At 40.9% G+C, this 20,215-nt stretch overlaps 1 protein-coding gene across 1 annotated transcript in view; it reads left to right on the top strand.

Moving 5' to 3' along the window:
* Positions 1–20,215, top strand: part of COL3A1 (collagen type III alpha 1 chain) — a 48,229-nt gene that overhangs the window by 25,552 nt on the left and 2,462 nt on the right. Inside the window, exons 8-48 of the mRNA XM_062506672.1 lie at positions 336–389; positions 597–650; positions 1,439–1,492; positions 1,650–1,703; positions 2,046–2,099; positions 2,571–2,615; positions 2,797–2,850; positions 3,801–3,845; positions 4,564–4,617; positions 4,906–5,004; positions 5,122–5,166; positions 5,780–5,878; positions 6,320–6,373; positions 6,507–6,614; positions 7,796–7,849; positions 7,972–8,070; positions 9,135–9,188; positions 9,530–9,628; positions 9,782–9,835; positions 9,945–9,998; positions 10,464–10,517; positions 10,880–10,933; positions 11,146–11,190; positions 11,279–11,377; positions 11,465–11,572; positions 12,046–12,099; positions 13,024–13,077; positions 13,173–13,226; positions 13,830–13,883; positions 14,094–14,201; positions 14,362–14,415; positions 14,886–14,939; positions 15,565–15,726; positions 15,851–15,958; positions 16,782–16,889; positions 17,255–17,308; positions 17,460–17,567; positions 18,199–18,252; positions 18,361–18,468; positions 19,598–19,651; positions 19,872–19,979. Of these exons, the coding sequence (XP_062362656.1) occupies positions 336–389; positions 597–650; positions 1,439–1,492; positions 1,650–1,703; positions 2,046–2,099; positions 2,571–2,615; positions 2,797–2,850; positions 3,801–3,845; positions 4,564–4,617; positions 4,906–5,004; positions 5,122–5,166; positions 5,780–5,878; positions 6,320–6,373; positions 6,507–6,614; positions 7,796–7,849; positions 7,972–8,070; positions 9,135–9,188; positions 9,530–9,628; positions 9,782–9,835; positions 9,945–9,998; positions 10,464–10,517; positions 10,880–10,933; positions 11,146–11,190; positions 11,279–11,377; positions 11,465–11,572; positions 12,046–12,099; positions 13,024–13,077; positions 13,173–13,226; positions 13,830–13,883; positions 14,094–14,201; positions 14,362–14,415; positions 14,886–14,939; positions 15,565–15,726; positions 15,851–15,958; positions 16,782–16,889; positions 17,255–17,308; positions 17,460–17,567; positions 18,199–18,252; positions 18,361–18,468; positions 19,598–19,651; positions 19,872–19,979 (2,943 nt within the window). The remainder of the gene's footprint in view (positions 1–335; positions 390–596; positions 651–1,438; positions 1,493–1,649; positions 1,704–2,045; positions 2,100–2,570; positions 2,616–2,796; positions 2,851–3,800; positions 3,846–4,563; positions 4,618–4,905; positions 5,005–5,121; positions 5,167–5,779; positions 5,879–6,319; positions 6,374–6,506; positions 6,615–7,795; positions 7,850–7,971; positions 8,071–9,134; positions 9,189–9,529; positions 9,629–9,781; positions 9,836–9,944; positions 9,999–10,463; positions 10,518–10,879; positions 10,934–11,145; positions 11,191–11,278; positions 11,378–11,464; positions 11,573–12,045; positions 12,100–13,023; positions 13,078–13,172; positions 13,227–13,829; positions 13,884–14,093; positions 14,202–14,361; positions 14,416–14,885; positions 14,940–15,564; positions 15,727–15,850; positions 15,959–16,781; positions 16,890–17,254; positions 17,309–17,459; positions 17,568–18,198; positions 18,253–18,360; positions 18,469–19,597; positions 19,652–19,871; positions 19,980–20,215) is intronic.

Genomic DNA, 20,215 nt, shown 5'->3' with positions numbered 1-20,215 from the left:
TATTTGAAGACATACCACTACCTGACATCCTGTCAACATTCCCAAATGTCTATCCATACAAAATTGTAACAGGAGGTAAAGGAAAGTGGGATACCCATTCAGTGAACCCACCAAGGGTCTGAGTTTTTCAACATCCATCTCCTTTTAGAGGAGCAGTTTAATTCTGATTCCATGGAGGCATGTTCTACCTGGCTCTGGTAATTTCACCTTTGGTCATTCATTGACCCATCTGACTACACTTTTCCTTACAATTATGACATTATAAAATATAACAGCACCATGAAATGGTACATGCAGTTGTTCACATCCTAACTGAGTTTTTTGCTGTATTCCAGGGCTCTGCTGGATACCAGGGCTCCCCTGGAGAACCAGGACAACCTGGCCCTCCCGTAGGTACCAGTTCTGTACCACTCTGTGTGTTAATGACATGATCTTAAAAGCATGAATCTGTGTCACCACTGCACTGGATGGAAATTTTGCAGTTTATGGTGATGCATGTCAAATGTCCAAGTTTTTATGATGCCTAATGCATTTTTTGTTTGAAAAATAATTAATATTTGTTATTAATGTAGTTAATATTAATTACTTTTTTACAGGGACCTCCAGGTCCTGTTGGAATGATAGGCCCAGTTGGTCCACCAGGAAAAGATGTAAGTTCACTATTATTCATCCAGTTATTAATAAATAGGAAGGGAAACATTCATTAACTTGATTTCATTAACTTTGTCATTAAGTGGCAAGACAATAAAGCACATTAATATTGTTGCATTTGAGAATTTTTAACATATCCCTATTTCTCCACTTAATTTGGCTTATATAAGGTCTAATTTTCCATTCCATAAAAGGTTCCACTTTAGCAGGTAATTTGATTGATTAAAACAAAAACAAAAAAAAAAAAAGAAAAAGATAAGCATAAAACATGCTATTTATTTGGTACTAAATAAATTAGCAGTTATAAAGAAAATCAGACAGCAGTGGTAGCTTTGTGCTCCCTTTAAATCTTACAGTGGGACTTAGAGCCACTGACACCATTGACACAATCTGTGTCAAGGCTGGGAGTCCTGAACAGGTAGGTGGAGTACCAGGCAAGGTGCAAACACCTACAGCTTGTGTTGTGTCCATTTTGAGTGTTTTACTAAGAAAAATAAGTTAACTAATAAGTTTAATAAGTTTTCTGGGATCATCTTGTGCTAAAGGTTGTCTTGAAGTAACTTTAAAATTAACTAGAATCTTGTTAAAAGCTGAGTTTATAAATTCAGGCAGTTGTTTTCCAGAAGGCAATGTCAGACTACCCTGAGAGGATTTGCAAGACCACCACTGTCTTTGGTGGAAGTTTCACCTGCTTTCTCCAACTCACTTTGTTCTGCCACAACTTGTGCTTTGCCAGTAAGTAAAGCAATAATAAAACACCCTAATTTTTTTGTTTTTCTTTCAACAGGGAGAACCAGGAAGACCAGGCAGGAATGGAGATCGTGGAATCCCCGGATTACCGGTATGGAAAATCTCCCAGTAATAATGGAATTCTAATCATAGGTTTTGTTTTCCTATATCAAGTTAGTCAAGTGAACATGGCACACAGTGAACGTTGGCTTGTGCCCTTCACACAATAAGTACATGGTTTATTAATCTTTCTATATTTGTGTGTTTAGGGTCATAAGGGACACCCTGGAATGCCTGGGATGCCTGGGATGAAAGGCCAACGAGTAAGTATTGAGTATATTGATTTTAACTGAGTCTGTTACTCTCCTTGATTTATGGTGTTACACACTTGTGATCTTTCAGTCATCATTTCCAAGACCGAGCCATAGAATTAAAGTTAATTTCTGCACAATGTAATCTGAACTTCCATAACAAACATTCAATTTTTTTCTGGTTACCTCAGTTGTAGAGCTCCATCCCTAATGCCAAAAAGGGTTCCAACAGCTGGTAGCACTCATTATTGAAAATATGCCCCTTTTAGGGGTTTAATATTTTGCCAAGAGGAATCAAGTTTTCCAGAATGCAGGAGGAATGCAATTCACAGATATGGTTTTACATTCCCACAGGGTTTTGATGGAAAAGATGGTGCCAAAGGTGACAGTGGTGCTCCTGGTCCAAAGGTAAAAATCTGGAGTGTCATTTTTTCTAGACAGTAGAGTAATGACCCCCATTATTTGTTGCATAGCTGTGCTTTGCATCTTAAACAATTATAAAAATACAATAAACATTAAAGAAATCCATTTAATATCTCCATTAAATGAATACTAATCATTCCAGAGGAGTTAGATGCTCTGAACCTTGGCTTGTCCTAATTTTCCAGCCATAATTAACATGAGATACCAAAATGAAAGGACGTCTCAGTCATCTGACTTTCTTGAATAGTATTTTAAAAGCTGAGTCTTTCAAATTTGTATTTCCTGTTTAATTTTTAATTTGACGCTAATACAGACTTCTCAGCACTCAGTTCATGCTGAGGACACCCAGCACTCCATAGAAAGGGATAATAAATTGGGCTTTTTTCTGTGTCTCTTCCCCTTGAATAAACCAAAAATGTTCTGACCAAAGTTCATTTTGTTTTCTCTCTGTAAAAGGGTGAAACTGGTCTTCCTGGAGCAAATGGAGCACCGGGCCAACCGGTAAATATGTGCATCCTGGAGTGTTTAAATGTTAGCTGAGTTGGTCCTCATTGTTTTAACTTTAATTACTCCACCACATGCAGTGGACGACAGTGAGTTATACAAACAAGGCTCATGTCTCTTTGTTCAGCCATTTTATTTTAGAAGCCATTTAACAGATTGATTTTGACATGTTTTCTAGGGACCAAGAGGTCCAGCTGGAGAAAGAGGAAGACCTGGGAATCCTGGTGGCCCTGTAAGTAATCACAGACCTTGTTCTTATCCAGGGGCAGCACATATTTGGATTCAATATGTTGAGAATTCCCTACTTCCTTAAAGCAGTTGTAATGCAAAGGAGTAAAAAACTATACAGCATCTGTAAAAATCTCTCATGAAGACCTTTTAGTCCGCAATTCAAGATGTAACACTTCTGGCCCACAGCATGTTCACCATCTTATTTCCTGTTTCACTTTTTAAAATGAATAGATTAAGTATTGAGGGAGAGTTCAGTGTTGCAGCATAAGCTCAGGTTTGGCAAAGCGAAGCAGGAAGGTGGAGTGGAAACAAAGAGTGGCAAGGGATGGCAGGGAGAGGGAGAAAACACAATCTCAGAAGTAACTTGTGGGAAATGATAAAATTCCCCTTTGATGGGTTGGGGGTCCATCCCTCACTCTGAAGTTTTTGAATTCTTAGTTCACAGCATTCAACACAATGAGCAAAGCAGGTTACAGCCAGCACCTTGTTTGTGCAGACACTGCATAACCTGAGCACAGGGTCTGGTCTAATATGGTTACAAGACAGGCAACAGGGTTTAAGTCATCAGTGTTCATCAGGTTTTTGGAGTGGAGTTTAGTCTTTTATGTGAATCAGAAGTAACTGTTACTTCGAAGTACACATCTATTGCAGTCTTTCCTATTCACACAGGCAATGCTTTGTAGCTGTTATTTCCTTAAGAAATGTAATTAGAATGTATTTTTGCATCTTCCTGTCTCAGTGCAAGTCACGTAAAGTGTTGGATATTCCTTCACAACATATTTAGTTAATTATTACTTTGGAATTTCTCCATTAAGGAATCCATGGGTCTTAGTCAACTAAGTGGGAATGTACAGACACAAAAAATATGGTCTGTGAGTCATGGACATGCAGGGATGTGGCTTCTGTGTCCAGGGTAGTGCTCTGTACCCAACACCTCTCTTCTTTCTGTAGGGTGCCCACGGCAAAGACGGATCTCCAGGAGCAGCAGGCCCACCTGTAAGGCAGCTTTGACTTTCAGTATTTGTGTTGCTTTAATCTAATTACTTCTAGCTGACATTCTGCAGTGCCAGCAAACCTGAAACTGGGGTTCACTTGTTCAAGAATGAGCATTTCATTTAATTGTATTTCATAATTGCCTTGGTTAATATTCTGAAAGGACACAGTGCAATAGGAGAGCTTTAATGCTGTAAATCAGGAAATGCAAAAATCCAAACCCAGATTATTCTCAGAGAACATATAGATGGATGGAATTGCTACACATCATGATGATCAAATTTTGAATGATCTTACCAAATAAATTATTTAGCTGTCTAAAGTTGGCAAACATTTTTCTTTCCCATCTGCCCAGGAACCTGAGCATGTCCACTTGTGTGTATAAGAGCTGTATTGGCTTTCTATTCTCCTTTTTTTTTATAATTAGAACAAATTTTGAAAGTTTTTTATAACTTAATCTCCTTAATGATAGATTTCATGTTTTTCAATTTAAAACACAGAAATTCAGCGGAATATGTAAAAGTCAGGGTAATGAAGATGTAGGTGTGATATTTTAGGACTAGCCAAATTTCATATTTTATGGCATGATTTACATTTTCTATTTTCCAGGTGTTTCCTTACTCAGAGAAAAATCCCATAATCAGACTCTCTTTTTTTAACTTAAGATTGATTCCATATGGCTTTTACCTTTTGCATTAATGGTATTTCTTTCACTTTTAAGGGTCCCCCAGGTCCCCCTGGAACTGCAGGATTTCCAGGCTCTCCAGGCTTTAAGGTATTCAACTAAAGATGCGTAAGTGCATGGGATTTGGTCCTTTCTCCAGTTACACATCTTAAGTCACTCTACACCATTGTTTTATGAGCCCTCCTTTTCCTGGCTGCTATTACACTGTTTGCAAGCCTAGAGCAGACATGCTGCCATAGACAAACCCAATCCTCATCACCTTCATGAATAGCCACAACAGAACACCACTAAGTGGTAGAAACCATTAATTTAATGCTGATTGCCCCGGAGATCCCTAAAGTGCCTTCATTTTCTCATTGTACTCTTTTTTTTCTGTAGGGTGAAGCTGGTCCTCCTGGTCCTGCTGGTGCTAGTGGTAGTCCTGGAGAGAGAGGAGAACCTGGTCCTCAGGGTCATGCTGGGCCACCTGGGCCTCAGGTACATCAGTAACACTTGGGACCTGAGAGGCACTGTGTCACCTGCTTTTCACAGAGCCCTAGCAGTCCTTTGTTCTGCTCCAGCCAGCATTGGTTACCCAGATATTTATTTTTCCAGGGCCCTCCTGGAAGAGCTGGAAGCCCTGGCAACAAAGGTGAAATGGTGAGTACTTCTCACATCACTGCCATTGCTGTGCTGTGTTGGTGAGGGTCACCGTTTGGACTGGTGTGACTTTTTCTTGTCCCCCTGCCCTGTTGTTCTTGGGCAGGGGCAAGTTCCAAGGTTTGTGAGCGCTGGCCTTTCAGGCACTCAGCTTCATGGCTTCTCACAGAAACCTGTACTTTCCAGCTGGCATCGAAAGACCAGGAGAGCAGCTCAGACTTTTTCCACAGGCTTTGTGATCATCCATGAAGGGCTCAGGCTACAGATCCAAAGATGGGGGATCACACGTGTAATTTTATAGGGTTTGGGGGGATCACAAGTAAACCAATGGAAAACAGGGTTAACACATTTTGACCAACTATATTACCTTTCTTTGTTTGGGACAACCAATTATAAAGAACCAAACCTAACCAACAATACTCTAAAAAGATAAGAACAGCTTACATGTTTTCTAGCATGAGACATTCTAAGCAAGTAGTTTTTCTTATCTCAAAGAAAATGCCAGAGGGCCCTCACAGGGGTGTCTGCAGGGGGATTCATCTCCTCTACAGACTGGGTAGTGTCCATCAGAGCTGTTGTCTCTTCATCTCTGTCTGTTGTTCTCTCTCTGCAGGGACCTTCTGGTATTCCTGGTGCTCCTGGTCTGCCAGGAGGCCGTGGCCTTCCAGGTCCTCCAGGTGCAAGTGGAAACCCTGGGGCGAAAGGCAGTCCTGTGAGTTACTAATGATATTCACACTGGTTGTACAAATAGGGTGGAAGTAAGCCTCATGTCATTAAAAAAACCCCATTGGTCTTCACCTATTCACTTGAAATTGTCTAATAAATTATTTTATAATGAAAACAGACAGTTATTTTTGGAAATATATAACATAATATTTTTGATGTCTGAATTAGCTCAGGAATAGACATAAAATTTTACTCTGTGTTTAAGATTATATCAATTCTTCCCTTTACTGGATTTTGAAGAAATCCCATGACTTCCACTTACAGGTTCAGCCAATGCATGATGATTTCTTTGCAGAATGTTAAAGAAAGAAAAGGAATCAATAATTTGAAATATCATGTCTACTTCCTAGTATTTCAGTACATCTAGTAGCTCTAGAATGATGCTCAGTTGCAACCCATAATTTTAGTGGGATTTTCTATTTTTTAGGGAGACCCTGGTAAGGATGGTGCAAAAGGAGATCCAGGCCCAAAAGGCGAGCGTGTAAGTGATTTCAAAATGTGCCCAGAGACTTCTTTCAACGAAGTTTGAAAGAAGTATGTGTCCCCATACAAAACGTGTTTGGTTTTTTGGAGACTTCTAATTCACTGCTGAGCTTGGTTTCTGTTGTTGCCAGGGTGAAAATGGCACCCCAGGTGCTCCTGGGCCTCCTGGTGAGGAAGGGAAAAGAGGTGCAAATGGTGAACCCGGGCAGAACGGAGTACCTGGTACCCCTGGAGAAAGGGTGAGTTGTGCTACACGACCTTTGGAGCTAGGACAGAGAGAAAATTCTGAAGTTCAAAACACTTCCAGGAGAAATTTGGCTCCATAGGTCTTCTCAGCAAATTCCAGATGTGAAACTGGGTTACAGAACTGGGGAGAATTCTTATCAAGTTTCTCCTCTGAATTGCAGCTCTTGGATCTATCTCAGTTGGAAATAAATTAATTTCTTTCAGGTTTTGAGATAGAAGAACAGTGATCTTATATATCTGGAAGTTTTACCAAAAGAATTTTGCTAAAAAGCAATCATAAACTATGAGAACTACAAAGGACACAAATAATCAAAATTTCAAAATTACTTCTCAGTTAAAAAAAAATAAAAAATCTAAATAATTTCTGCTCTAGAAAGTGAAATTAATGTAAATTCTTCTGCATCCAAGGTGTCTTTACGTTCATGTCTCTGTTGTTAATACATCTTCAATATCAATAACACCAATATTGTCAGAATGTCTTCTATGTTATAATATTTCAACCGCAAACAGGGTTTTTGGCTACTATATTAAGTAATTTTACAAAAATTTAATAATTCTCACACAGAAACACACGAAATTTTTTATTCAACAAAATAAATTGCAACACCATTACAAATTTTAGATTTCCATTCCCATCAGAAACAAAGGTAATTGTGCTGACCTATTTGTAAGTCCTAACTTAATAATTGATTGCAATATTTGCTGAAGCTATGAGGAATCCAAAGATGCATAATGAACTAATTAATCATACTAAACATATAAAGAGGGCTGCAAAATGAAATTTATAATTAAAATTTCTTTTATAAAGATGGCTTTAAATATAAATATTAAAACAATACAACAGAGCTCTTCTCAGTATCAGGAAAATAATTGCTCAATGCCGAATGTGATTTTTGGTTTTTTATAGCATTTTAGAAAACTCATAAATAATGATGCAGGGCCAGTTAAAAATAAAGGAGGACAGGCTGTAATTTCAACAGGAACACTACAATCAAAGACAAAATAGTCTTCAGTTCTTCTTACTAAAGTGACATGTCATTTTCATCTTTTTTCTTTTTTTTACCATTGATTTCCATAATGAGAAGTCTAATGGTAAATAGTTTAGAAGAAAACCCAGTTGCTGTTACCTGTGCCATTCTGCCTATGATCCAGAGTTTGTTCTTTTTCCTGGCAGGGCTCCCCTGGCTTCCGTGGCTTACCCGGTAGCAATGGACTTCCAGGTGAAAAGGTATAAATCTTCCTCCAAAAATTCCTCCAAACTGTTGGAGAACCCATGTGAATTTGGATGGGCAGTTTCAGATTCAATGTGTTGCTGATTCCCTTGCTGTGAATCTCCTCATCTCTCTCCAGGGCCCTGCAGGTGACCGTGGCAGCCCAGGTCCCCCTGGCCCCAGCGGACCTGCGGGAGAGCGCGGACAAGACGGCGGCCCAGGTCTTCCTGGAATGAGAGTAAGACAGGACATGTCCAAGAAAACGGGCTGAACTCTGTTAGAGGTGGCTCACTGAGCTCACATGATAGAGGAGAATAACCTAGAAATCCTTTCCAGGAGCTCCTGTAGGCAGTGCTGTCATCCATTCACGGTGGGACAGGTAACCGTGCGGAGTCAGGGCGTTCCCAGCAGGCTCCCAGAGCATGCCAGGCCCTGCCAGGAGAAATGCCTTCAATACCAGTTAGCACTGGGTGATTTCCTGCATTGGCTCTTTACATTCCAGCAAATTCTAACATTAAGCATTTAGGGGGTTTCATTTAAATATGTTTATATTTCAATTATTATGTAAAAAAATAATTGTAAATAGACTTAAATGTTTAAATAACTTAGACATAAATTTAAGTATTCCAATATACATAAGTATTTTATTTTTGGCTTATTTGTAATTAAAGCAAATAAGCTGTTGGTCAGTTTTTTACAGTACGTATCAGTAAGATTTCAGAGGTGGCCTATTGTATAATACTGACAGAATGTGACAACACCTAAGTGTACATGGAACAGCATTCTGGGAGCTGCACTAAGAATTAGCAACTCCTAATGACAATTATATTGACATTAAAAAGCCCAACTGCAGGCCTATGGGAGCTAAACAAGATTTTATTGGCAATGAGAAGGAACTATTTTAAAATACAACAAAAATAATATTTAGAAATTTAAACAAGTTAATGAAAAAGTGTTGCACATTGTGTTGCTTCCAGGTAGAGATGTGTAGTCAGAATTGTTTGATCCTTTTTTTTTTCCATCTAAATATAATTTTCTTCCTACATAACGAAAGAAAATTTTTGTGCTAGTTGTCTCGTTTATATACAACCCTCAGAAAAAACAATAAACCCATAAAGACTGAGTTTGTTTGCTTTCTCCAATTTTCCCCCTTCATGGGATGAGGGAAATAGCAAGACTTTTAATCTTTATTAAACAGGATGATAACAAGCAAGTAGTATTTACATATTTATATTTATTAATTGAAACTTAATACTGTACACTTTAAACTGAAGTTGTTTGGTTTTTTCCTTCAATTTGCAGGGTTTGCCCGGAATTCCAGGAAGCCCTGGAAGTGATGGGAAACCTGGTCCTCCTGTATGTACATTGTGCAAATATTTTATCTTAATCCTCCTGCTGACCCAACCCTACCCTCATCCCACAGTATCCACATTAGTCGCAGCCAGATTTGTTGGCTCCTCTCTGTTTGATTTAACTGCCAGAGCAGTTTTTATGCTGTACCATTGTAACAGCAGCCTGCAAACTCTGTCATTTCATCCTGTGTGAAAGACAGAGTAGAAGGAACACGAGTTGCAATGCAAACCACATCATGAGTTTTGAACAGTGTCTCCCCCTCCCTCAATGTTTAAAGAGTCCTGGGAATTGCTTTACTCCACCTCACTGATGCCATGTCTTCCTTTCTTTTTTGCTTATCCCAGGGCAATCAGGGTGAATCTGGCCGCTCTGGCCCACCTGGCCCTCCAGGCCCACGTGGCCAGCCAGGTGTGATGGGTTTCCCTGGTCCTAAGGGCAATGAGGTCAGTGGGATTTCTCTTCTTTTGTGTTGATGCTTGATGAGTCAAATGTTAAACTAAATGGCTCCGTAGTGGGGCTATCTCACGCTGCTGCTTTAGACAGTTGTCCACTGACCACAAGCAAGTATTTCAAATGTAGTCTGTCTTTTTTTTAAGGGTGCACCAGGCAAGAATGGAGAAAGAGGCCCGGGTGGACCACCTGGACCACCTGTAAGTTTACCTAATAATTTGTTTAATAATGACACAATATTGATAATAACTTGATGGGTCTTACAAAAATGGCATCACTCTCTAATAGCCTAATTTTGTCTTTGAATAGGGTCTTGCTGGGAAGAATGGTGATGTTGGCCTTCCAGGTCCTCCAGGACCTACTGTAAGTGTGGTGGGCCCATCGAGGCAATGATGGGGGTCTGGCTGCTACAGATAAGACACTGGGAATTTAGCAGAAGGCAAATATTTTAAAGATACAATGAAGTATCCTTTTATGAAGACAAATAAAAGAGCTCTTCTTTGCCATTATTTTAATGAACAAATATTCAAAACTTTGGGAGGAGAAACTTCAGTCAGGTATACCTGGTGTAGATTGAAATAGAAAGTCAATTTAGAGGTCTTGGTCTTTTGAAGCAGAAGTGTATTGTTGCTCCTTTAATGTTTATGGTATTTCAAACTCCCATCAAGTTAAAATGTATCTGCTGAATCCCACAACACCAACATACATTAGTCTTTGAGCTTGTCCAATGTCATTATCAGGTCACAATAAGGTGGTGTGGAGGTGTTTATAGGCTGAAGTGTTCTCAGGCAAGTTCACGGATTTTCTTGCTCATGTGTTTGATTCTAGGGTGCTTCTGGGGAGAGAGGAGAACCAGGAGCAGCAGGCCCACCTGGCCTCCAGGTGCTGTGTGCTTATTGTTTTCTGATTCTCTTTAATAGACTAACACAAACGCACGAAATTTTAAAATAAAACAAATATAGGCATCTGAGCATTTACATTGGAGTGCCTAATATCATCATATTTTGAATATAATAGAATATAACAGACCAACCACTTGACAAAAGTTACTGCATCATAGATCATTGCAAACCAGGTGGTTAGCTGAGATTTTGTCACCTAAATCCTGTAGCTATCAAATTGGCATCATCTTTCTGAAGGATTGGAATGAGCTGGCCACTGATCTTTGTGTCAAAACCAAAAATCTGAAGATGGAAATGCATAACTTATCTGTGTAACATGGATAATACTGCTCCTTCATATAGGGTTTGCCTGGTGGACCAGGACCAGCTGGAGAGAATGGAAAGCCTGGAGAACCAGTAAGCAGTAATTCCTTTTTTTTTTTTTTTAAGTAACAAAAAATTAATGAGAAGTTCTTCCTAAATTGTATTTCCAAATTCAGACAGCTCTCACCTCCTCAGAGCAGCATAGTCTGATTTGGGGAACAGGGGAGAGAAACAGGGTGCCAACCGCAATGCAGATGTACTAAGTAAAGTTCATGGATAACTTACATTTATTTTCTCATAAACAGGGGCCAAAAGGTGATATTGGAGGACCTGGATTCCCAGGCCCTAAGGTAAATAATAAAGCAAATTTTGTAATGACATAAATGAATTACAAAAATATGAGCCTGAAAACCAAGAATAGCACATTTTGTATCACAGGGTGAAAATGGTATCCCAGGAGAACGTGGTGCACAAGGTCCTCCAGGACCTCCTGGAACAAGAGGTGGACCAGGTCCTGCTGGTACAGAAGGTGCCAAGGTACCCACAGAATTTCTTCCTTTTCTGCTATCCTGCTACCCTTTGTGTTAAATTTGCTTTTTCTAATTAATTTTTATTACTCCTTAGGGTCCTCCTGGCCCACCTGGTCCCCCTGGAGGCACAGGACTGCCTGGCTTACAGGGAATGCCGGGAGAAAGAGGAGCTTCTGGAAGCCCTGGACCAAAAGGGGAGAGGGTAACACACACACACTTTTGATTTTATGCTGGGTTTGCTCATGTCTTCACTTAGTCCTGACTTCAGAGCTGCAGATTGTGTAGCAGTACTGTTGATTTAGCAATGGGATGTGGGTCCTAGATGTTGAAAATGGTGGGGTTTTCCCTCAGTTTAATACATGCTAACTATTTTTCTGTACTGGGTCTCTTGGAGGATGGGTACATCAAAACAGTTCTAATGAATCTAATTAATTTTGAGAATAGTTCATACCACAGGAAGACAACTTGGCCTGGACTTTATTTTTGCATCACTTTGGGGTTTTTCTCTCACCAAAGAATGTAGTATCTGATGCTGAATACTGGGCAAAATGCCATCCCCAGTTTCATTAAGGAAATCTGGCTGTAGAGAGACCCTCAGTATGAGACCCTTCCCCCCATGCAGGCTCATCTCCTGCTTCCTTTCTGCTCATGACTATTTTGTCTTAAACTTCTTAGGGAGAACCTGGTGGTAAAGGTGCTGATGGCCTGCCTGGTGCAAGAGGAGAGAGAGTGAGTATTTAAACATCCAGTCGTTTATCCATGAGCTTTACACGGCCAGCTCTTACAACATGAGTAACCTCACAGTGAATAATACTATCTAGGACAGCTAAAGTTGGATTCTCATTGTGTTTCCAGCAGTGCAAAACTGGGTTTGTAAACTAAATAAGCCCCAATTACTAGTTTTTTTTGTGATTACCACTCCTCAGGTAAATGTAATGGAATGTTTTGGAGAAAGATTGTAGTTGACTGGAGCAATGTTTTAGAGGGAAAGAAATCATATGAAAGAGAGAATCTACCTGAGTGGTGTTATAACGAATCACAAAAAGATATTGGGAGTAAATATTCTCATACAGAATACTCCTACGGGTTAGAAAATATGACATATTTATACATATATATTGCAAATACACATAAAATGGACACTTGAAATATTTACATCTATCAAATCACTACCTGCAGGCAGTATATACATGAAAGTAATGAGGGATGACAAATATACAAATGCAGCTTGGTTGGATTGGAGGAAATATAAAAAATTTATTTCAGACTTAAATTTTCAAGAAAGAAATAAGTCAGGGGGCTATGGGAGATGCTGAATATGTGCTGAAGAAATGTGGATCAATTATCTATCTGAAAATTAGTGCAATGGGTCACTTCTATTGTATACCATTAAAAGAGACCTATTAATTTCAGGTGGTTTTGGATTAGGTTTGGGTACTGGGAAAAAAAAAATAATAATCACTTAGTTGGAGATTCTCATACTGCAAAATGGTGTGATTTCAGAGCATCACTCCAAAACATGGTGTGCAAATGCACTTTGGCACTGTACCCTTGTCCATCTGTTTACACTGAAATATAAACACTGTTGATCAAAACAGAGCAGTTAACACTGTCATATTTTGTTACAAAATATATAATTTTATAATTGTTTAGGGCAATGTAGGTCCCATTGGTCCTCCTGGTCCTGCCGGCCCACCTGGAGATAAGGTAAAGCCTCCTCACTGTGGGGTTTGCACAGTGGAGTCTCAGGGGGGTGTCTGAGGAGAAGACAGACACCCCATGACCATCCTTGTTCCTTGCAGGGAGAGACTGGCCCAGCAGGTGCCCCTGGCCCCATGGGCTCCCGTGGAGGTCCTGTAAGTGACAGAACTTTCCTTCCCTCCTCTGTAACTTCACCATGGCTCCTCTTGCCTGGTGCAGACATCAGTGCTGCACCAAACCCATCAGCAATACATGTGGCTTGGGTTGGAAATAAACTAAGCACATTCAGCTGCTGTTGACTCTTGGGATTTAGAAGTACTAAAGGCTTCAGAAAATCAGGCTTTTAACACTGAAAAAGGGTCAGTGGGCTGTGGTGACAGGGAAAGGCAGGAATGTGAGCAACAGGCATGTGCATCTTGGTTTAAAGTTAAGTAAACTTTTAAAAATACTCTTTCTTGTATTTATTTTTTTAATATTTAACACTTTGGGATCTCAGATGAAGACCATGGATTGTGCTCAGGGTTTATACAGGTGTAGCTGAGTTAAGTGCCACATTTTAGATAATTATCAGATCATTCCTGAACAGCTGTGTTTAGCATTTTGGAGCAGAAGTTGTTTTGGGTTAGATGTTTGGGTTTTTCCTCCAAAGGCTGGTGAGACAAAGAAACTTCAGCAGCCTTGATAGCAGTATTCTCTAACTTTTAAAGTGAAGTTTATCTTTCTAACATCTTCCCTTGCTGACGTGTGGTTTTCCACAGGGTGAACGAGGAGAGCAAGGTCTTCCTGGGCCTGCTGGTTTCCCTGGAGCCCCAGTAAGTGTCTACACTTCTCTTCTGTACTCAGGCACACACAGGGCAACATGGCTTTGTCCTTCCCCTCCTGCACTGCTAGGGCAGTAGAGTTTGACTGCATTCACACTTAATTTAATATTTAAATTCCCTTCAGAAGAGCACCTGGATAGAGTTTCTTGTCACAGCATGTGCTTTTTTGAGTGGTAATATAACAATATACTTTTTCTACAGGGCCAAAATGGGGAACCTGGTGGGAAAGGAGAAAGAGGCCCCCCTGGTCTGAGAGGAGAGGCTGGACCCCCTGGAGCAGCAGGTCCACAGGGTGGTCCTGGAGCCCCAGTAAGTGTTTGCTGCTCCTTGTTGGGAGAGAAAGGTTTCTTCAGCCCTCCCTCAGCCTTGGGCCCAAGTGCAGGGAGATGAACTCCCTGAAACTTATTAACACTTCCTGTAATATTAATCTTTATCAAATCATTTGCTTGATCTGCTTCCTTCCATGTAGGGTCCACCTGGTCCCCAAGGAATAAAAGGAGACCGTGGATCTCCTGGTGGGCCTGTGAGTATCTCTTCAATTTAGTCACTGCTCAATGTCTCTATTTATTGCAACAAATGTGATGTCAATGAAAAATAAGAACTTCAGTGACCTGGCAGTTCAAGAATAATTAAAGTGTTCTAGAAGGAGTAATTAAAGTTGAAGTCTTTAGTGATCTGGATTACATTGATTTTAATATAAGGTGCCAAAGGAGCTTTTGACACAATGACCCAAAGCTCTTCAATGGCTTATCTCAATAGTTATTATGTTTACTTACCCTTAACTCAAGTTTAAGGAGAATAAGTGGCCTCCCCTTGAAAAAAAAAAAATAAGATTTAAAAAAATTGTGACTTTTTGTTCCTTTTCAGGACATTTAATTCAGGTTTCAAATAAAACATGACTGTAATTTAAACTCAGCAGGTGTGTAAAAATCAATTTATTCCTGTTTTTCCAGTCTTCAGAAAATGACAACTAAAAGTATTGATCTCCTCTAGGGTGCAGCTGGTTTCCCTGGTGCTCGTGGTCTACCTGGTCCCCCTGGTAACAATGTAAGTTGGTTTATCCCCTTTTTATTTCAGTCTTACTTTATGGGTACATTTAGACATATATTAATACGTTAAAATATATTATACAAAAACATTCTGAATAGGATGATTGTACCTCAGGCAAAAATCTGCAAAAATGAGTTTACACTCCTTATGGTATGGAATAGAAAGTAGGAATTTAATTAAGGTACCATTAAGGTCAATGCAATTCTTTCCATTCATTGGCTCAGCTAAGATTGTAATGAAAGCCATTTCATTCTGCACGTGTCCAAGACACCATATTAAAGGCATATGGCAGGAGTGATTCAAGAAAGCAGAAGGGCCTGCTCCTGTTTCCAATTTCTGTGGTAGAGCCATGGATAAGGAATGTGTACCCTGTGTTGGATGCATTACAGACACTGGGCATTCAAAATGTGCAGGTGTATGTCCAGACAGCAGGGATAAAAAATATACCACTTGTGAAAGTGATGCATGAAAGGATTCTCTTACAACACCAGATCAAATTTGGGTGCATGGGGCTGGACCCTAAATCTGCCTTCAGGCAGTGACTCAGGTCTGGCTAGCTTTCATGAGACCAATGCCAGTACATGTGTGCAGCTCACAGTTTCCTTTTAAAAACTGTTTTTAGGGTAGTCCAGGTCCCCCTGGTAACGTAGGGCCTGCGGGCAAGGATGGGCCTCCCGGACCCCCCGGCAGTTCTGGTGCTCCTGGAGGTCCAGGACCTGCTGGAATCAGAGGCGAGCCCGGCGCACCAGGAGAGAAAGGGCCCCCAGGAGCACGGGGAGAAAGGGTAAGTGTCCATTCAGCAGGGACGGTTCCACCAGGAGACAGGGGTTATGTCTGCCCAGAGCAAGCAGCCACCTATGGAACGTTAGAGGTGCTGCCACTGACTGAAGTGACCTTTTCCCAAACAGGGGGCACCAGGTGAGCCAGGTCCTCAAGGCATCGTTGGCGGCCGGGGGAACACGGGTCTGCCAGGCCTGCGTGGCCCCAGTGGCCCACCCGGGATGGCGGGGGCCAAGGTGAGAGCCCTTCACTGCAGCTACACCCTCAACCCTAGCACAACCCTAACCTGGCTGCTAAAAATAGCCTGGAGATGCACAAAGTGTTAAAAATAGCTTAGAGACCCAAAAAAGCAATGCATTGGGCTTATTGGGGGGTTTAATGCTTGTCAATCCAGAGATGAGAGAATTTACGGTTATTTGTGTTTACATGAATAAGTTCAGGCTTTAAAATATCTGGTATCCAGCTGCTGTGGGATGTAAGGTTGTCTTTCAGATTATATTATGTATATTATATATCTAGGAGTATATTACCCACTTTACACACTTTGGGAGGGTCATGAAGAGGAGGCTGTAACCCCTCCTGGGTACAAGATCCAAGTCATAGTCTCACCTACCACTAGTTGTTTACCTTTGCATAATTCTCCATATGTTTTTTGCTTAAATATTATGACCCAAACAGAAAAGTACCCTCACCTCCCTTCACAAATGGTGGTGTGAGGCTTGTTTTGTATTTTATTACTAATACAGTGATAGACCAGCATTTTTTTTTTTTTGTTAACAGCTTTGGCCACTGTTTTTGGGCACATAAGAAGAGACATACCTGTTTATTATTTCTTAGTTGTCAATTAATAAGGACCATTCGATGGCCTTGCATGAATATTACCAGCAATGAAAAGAAACCAGTTTGGCCAAGCTTTTATCTCTTGTTTTGTGTATTCATAACCAGCAAAGCCACATTGGCCCCTCACTTCAAAATCCCTGCATAGTTGATAAGATGAAAAATACAGTGTTATCTCCTAAGACCATTATGTGCAATGGAATCCTCTCCCTTTTTGTTCAGGGTGAAGATGGTAAACCAGGCACCAACGGCATCCCGGGAGAACGCGGTGCTCCTGGTCCCCAAGGTCCTGTTGGACAAAGAGGCTTACCTGGAGAGCCTGGCAGAGATGTGAGTGCATGGGATTTCCCTGCTGGCTTGGGAGTTACTCTGGGGACAAATAGGGTTTAAGGTTCACAACGCCTCCCTCCTTCAGGAGCCTGATGCACAGGGGTCTGGGCAGATTGAGCCCTCCTGTAAGGTGTAGCCTCCTGTCCCTGCCGACCCTCACTGCCTGGGGACATTGTCTGTCTCACTTGGAGCACGAGACTGCACTGCCTACAAAATAATGCAGGTCTTTTAGGAGCCACTCCACCTCCAGGAGCTCTTCCTTCTTGAAAACTCTGTCTTTGATGAGCATTGTTCAAGTTTACTGGGAAACAAGCTGTCTGCTGGTCATGCAGTGTTTGAACAAACTGTGCTGCTCTGTTTTGCAGGGTAACCCTGGCTCTGATGGCTTGCCTGGACGTGACGGATCCCCAGGAGGCAAAGTAAGAAATCACCAGTATCCTTGGACTGCCCAATAAATGAAACATGAATACACGTCATGTATATGCCGTGTAATTTGTTCCTTGAACCTCCTGTGCTCCACTGAATATACTCTTATAAAACATGGTATTTATTACCCCTTACTATCTGCAGGGTGACCGTGGTGAAAATGGCTCTCCTGGCCCTCCAGGACCCCCTGGCCACCCTGGACCTGCAGGCAATGCTGGTGCACCTGGAAAATCTGGTGAAAGAGGATTTCAGGTAATACCAAAGTAAACAGGTTACTGCTTATTTACATACCCTCCCTATGCAAAGTCCATTTCATGCAGGAATAGAGAGGAAGTTTTGAAGAGTCATCCTTTTGTTACTATCAGAGTTCCTTGACATCAAGAACCTGTTCTATAAAAATATCCAGGGGAAAGACATCTCAGTGTTTATGTTCTGTTAACTTACAGAAATTAAGCTCACGCTTCACGTACTCCAAAGGATGCCAAAAAGTACATCATCCCACCAGGCCCTCTCCTAATTTCCATCCCATGTGGTGCTCATGCAGCACAAGCAATGTGTTATTTATTTAGAGTAAGGGAGTAACTTTGGAAGCCCTCAAGTTATTTCTCAGGAGTGCTGACACCAGCAGAGTGAGCACTGAGCACCTCACCAAGAGAGGCGAGGGCTGTAGTGCCTGTGTACAGATCAGGGCAGCTGAGAAAGGCTGACATTGCTACCAAAATGGCCTGGCCAGGATTCTTGCTGATTCTAGTGTATAGTGTATGTGGAGCTTCCCCTTTTTCCCAATACCTGCTGGCTGTGAATATACACCTGATCTGGAAATAAAGAGGTGAACTAGGCAGCTCCAAGTGATCCATCCCTTCTCATTCTCACCATGTCACAGGGTCCACCGGGTCCTCCTGGCTCTACTGGTCCTGCTGGTGCTCGTGGTCCTGCCGTAAGTCATAGCTAAAACATTTGTGATGTCCTCCATTCACTGTTTCTGTTACATGGGCAGTTCTCTTATCTCCTTCTATCTTCTTTTATTGCAAATCTACCCCTACAGGGTCCTCAAGGGCCTCGTGGTGATAAAGGTGAACCTGGTGAACGAGGCAGCAATGGCATAAAGGGTCACAGAGGGTTTCCTGGTACCCCCGGTCTCCCTGGTCCTCCTGTGAGTATTTTGTATTGGATTGGGAATTACAGCTGATCTTATTTTCTGCGTCTAAGCCCCAGGTACCTAATTAACCTTAGCTAATTTGACGGGAATCTATGTAAATTTGATTGTCAGGTGTTTCAAGATCCAGATTCCCGGACTCAACCTGACATAAGCATAACTAAAGAACTGGAAGAAGCTGTTAGGAAGTAAAGATGAGTTTACTACTACCCTTTCAATAAAAACTTCTTAAATACTCATTTATAATATAATCAGTCTATTCCTGATTTAATCGGGAAAGAGAGAAGTAGGGGTTGAAATGTCTATGTCTGTTAGAAATCTATCCTAGACAGACAAGTAAAGCTACTCAGAGTCCAGACACCTCTCTTCTGCCATGGAGCTTTCATAGAAAGTAATACTAGAGCAAAATGGGCAGGAAATTGTAAACTGAATTGTAAATATGCCTTACCATTTGAACACATCTAAGATAATTGAAGGACAAGAATAAACATGCACGCCATAGGTATTTATGACCAGTAAATATTTAAGAAGGGATTAATTCTGAAAAAAAACCTACAAATACTCCTCATGACACAAGTGAGAATCAAGAAACCAAAGCTCACTCAATTAACATACCAAAGATGGCACCAATACCAACATATTCAACAGCACAATAGAACCTGGAGTCTAACACGTGAGAAAAAAACTGATAAATTCTCATTTGATGATCGATAGCTTTTAAGCAAATGGCTTAGTTCTTTGCAGTGCACACATAGAGCAAATCTGTAAGTGAATTTGAAATCATGAATGTTTGACAATTTATTTAAATAACATTACTGGTAATATTATTAAAACTGCAATATTTTGGCTATAGCTAAGTAGTCTCATGAATATAAGAGTTCATCCAAAGCCCATTGGTGTCAGTTGGCTTTCTTGCATTTTGGAAAACACATCTCTAGATGAAAACATGTTAGAGAACATTCAGTATTTTTTCTGATTAAAGAATGGCCACCATTCTCTCATATCTGACATACCCTTTATATAAGGATATGTTTTGTATAATCTTGATGATGTTTTCAGTGTCTTTATTTAAGGCACATCCAGATATTACCAGGAGGTGTATGACTGACTTTTCCTTTTTTCATAGGGTCCCCTGGGTCCACAAGGTGCAATTGGAGGTCCAGGAGCTTCAGGTGCAAGGGTAAGAAAAACTTCTTACTCAGCCTAATTTCAAGGCAAATTCAGACGTTTTAGTTAATATATACATAGATACAGACATAAATTTTAATTGGCCATCTTCAAAGATAGCAGCTGAAGAAAGAATAAATACCTGATAAATCATACAGAAATAATTGAAATACCTCACAAAGTAGTTCTGAATTATCTGATAAACGTATCGTTTGTGTTCTTTCTTGTTCTAGGGTCCCCCAGGACCAGCTGGCCCACCTGGAAAAGATGGTACCAGTGGCTACCCAGGTCCAATTGGTCCTCCTGGCCCCCGTGGTACCAGAGGTGAAAGCGGCCCTGCCGTAAGTAAATGGTGCAAACTCACACAGGAAAACCTTTGGGAATGTTCATGAAACACAGGATGCTCAACTATTTAAATATCTCCCTCAGAAACTCTCTATTTCATGGACAAGATTTGTGGCAGGAGGTATCTAGCTACCAAGGCTAAATCCAAAACCAGTTTAGTGTAACGACTGATGCGCTGTGTTGGTCTCAGCTGATCACTGATTTTTCTGTGTACAACAGGATCTCCTCCTCC

Source organism: Cinclus cinclus, chromosome 21 (assembly GCF_963662255.1).
Source record: "Cinclus cinclus chromosome 21, bCinCin1.1, whole genome shotgun sequence".
Taxonomy (NCBI): domain Eukaryota; kingdom Metazoa; phylum Chordata; class Aves; order Passeriformes; family Cinclidae; genus Cinclus; species Cinclus cinclus.
The sequence above is the reverse complement of the archived record's forward strand: the minus strand, read 5'-3'. Positions and strand labels throughout refer to the sequence as shown.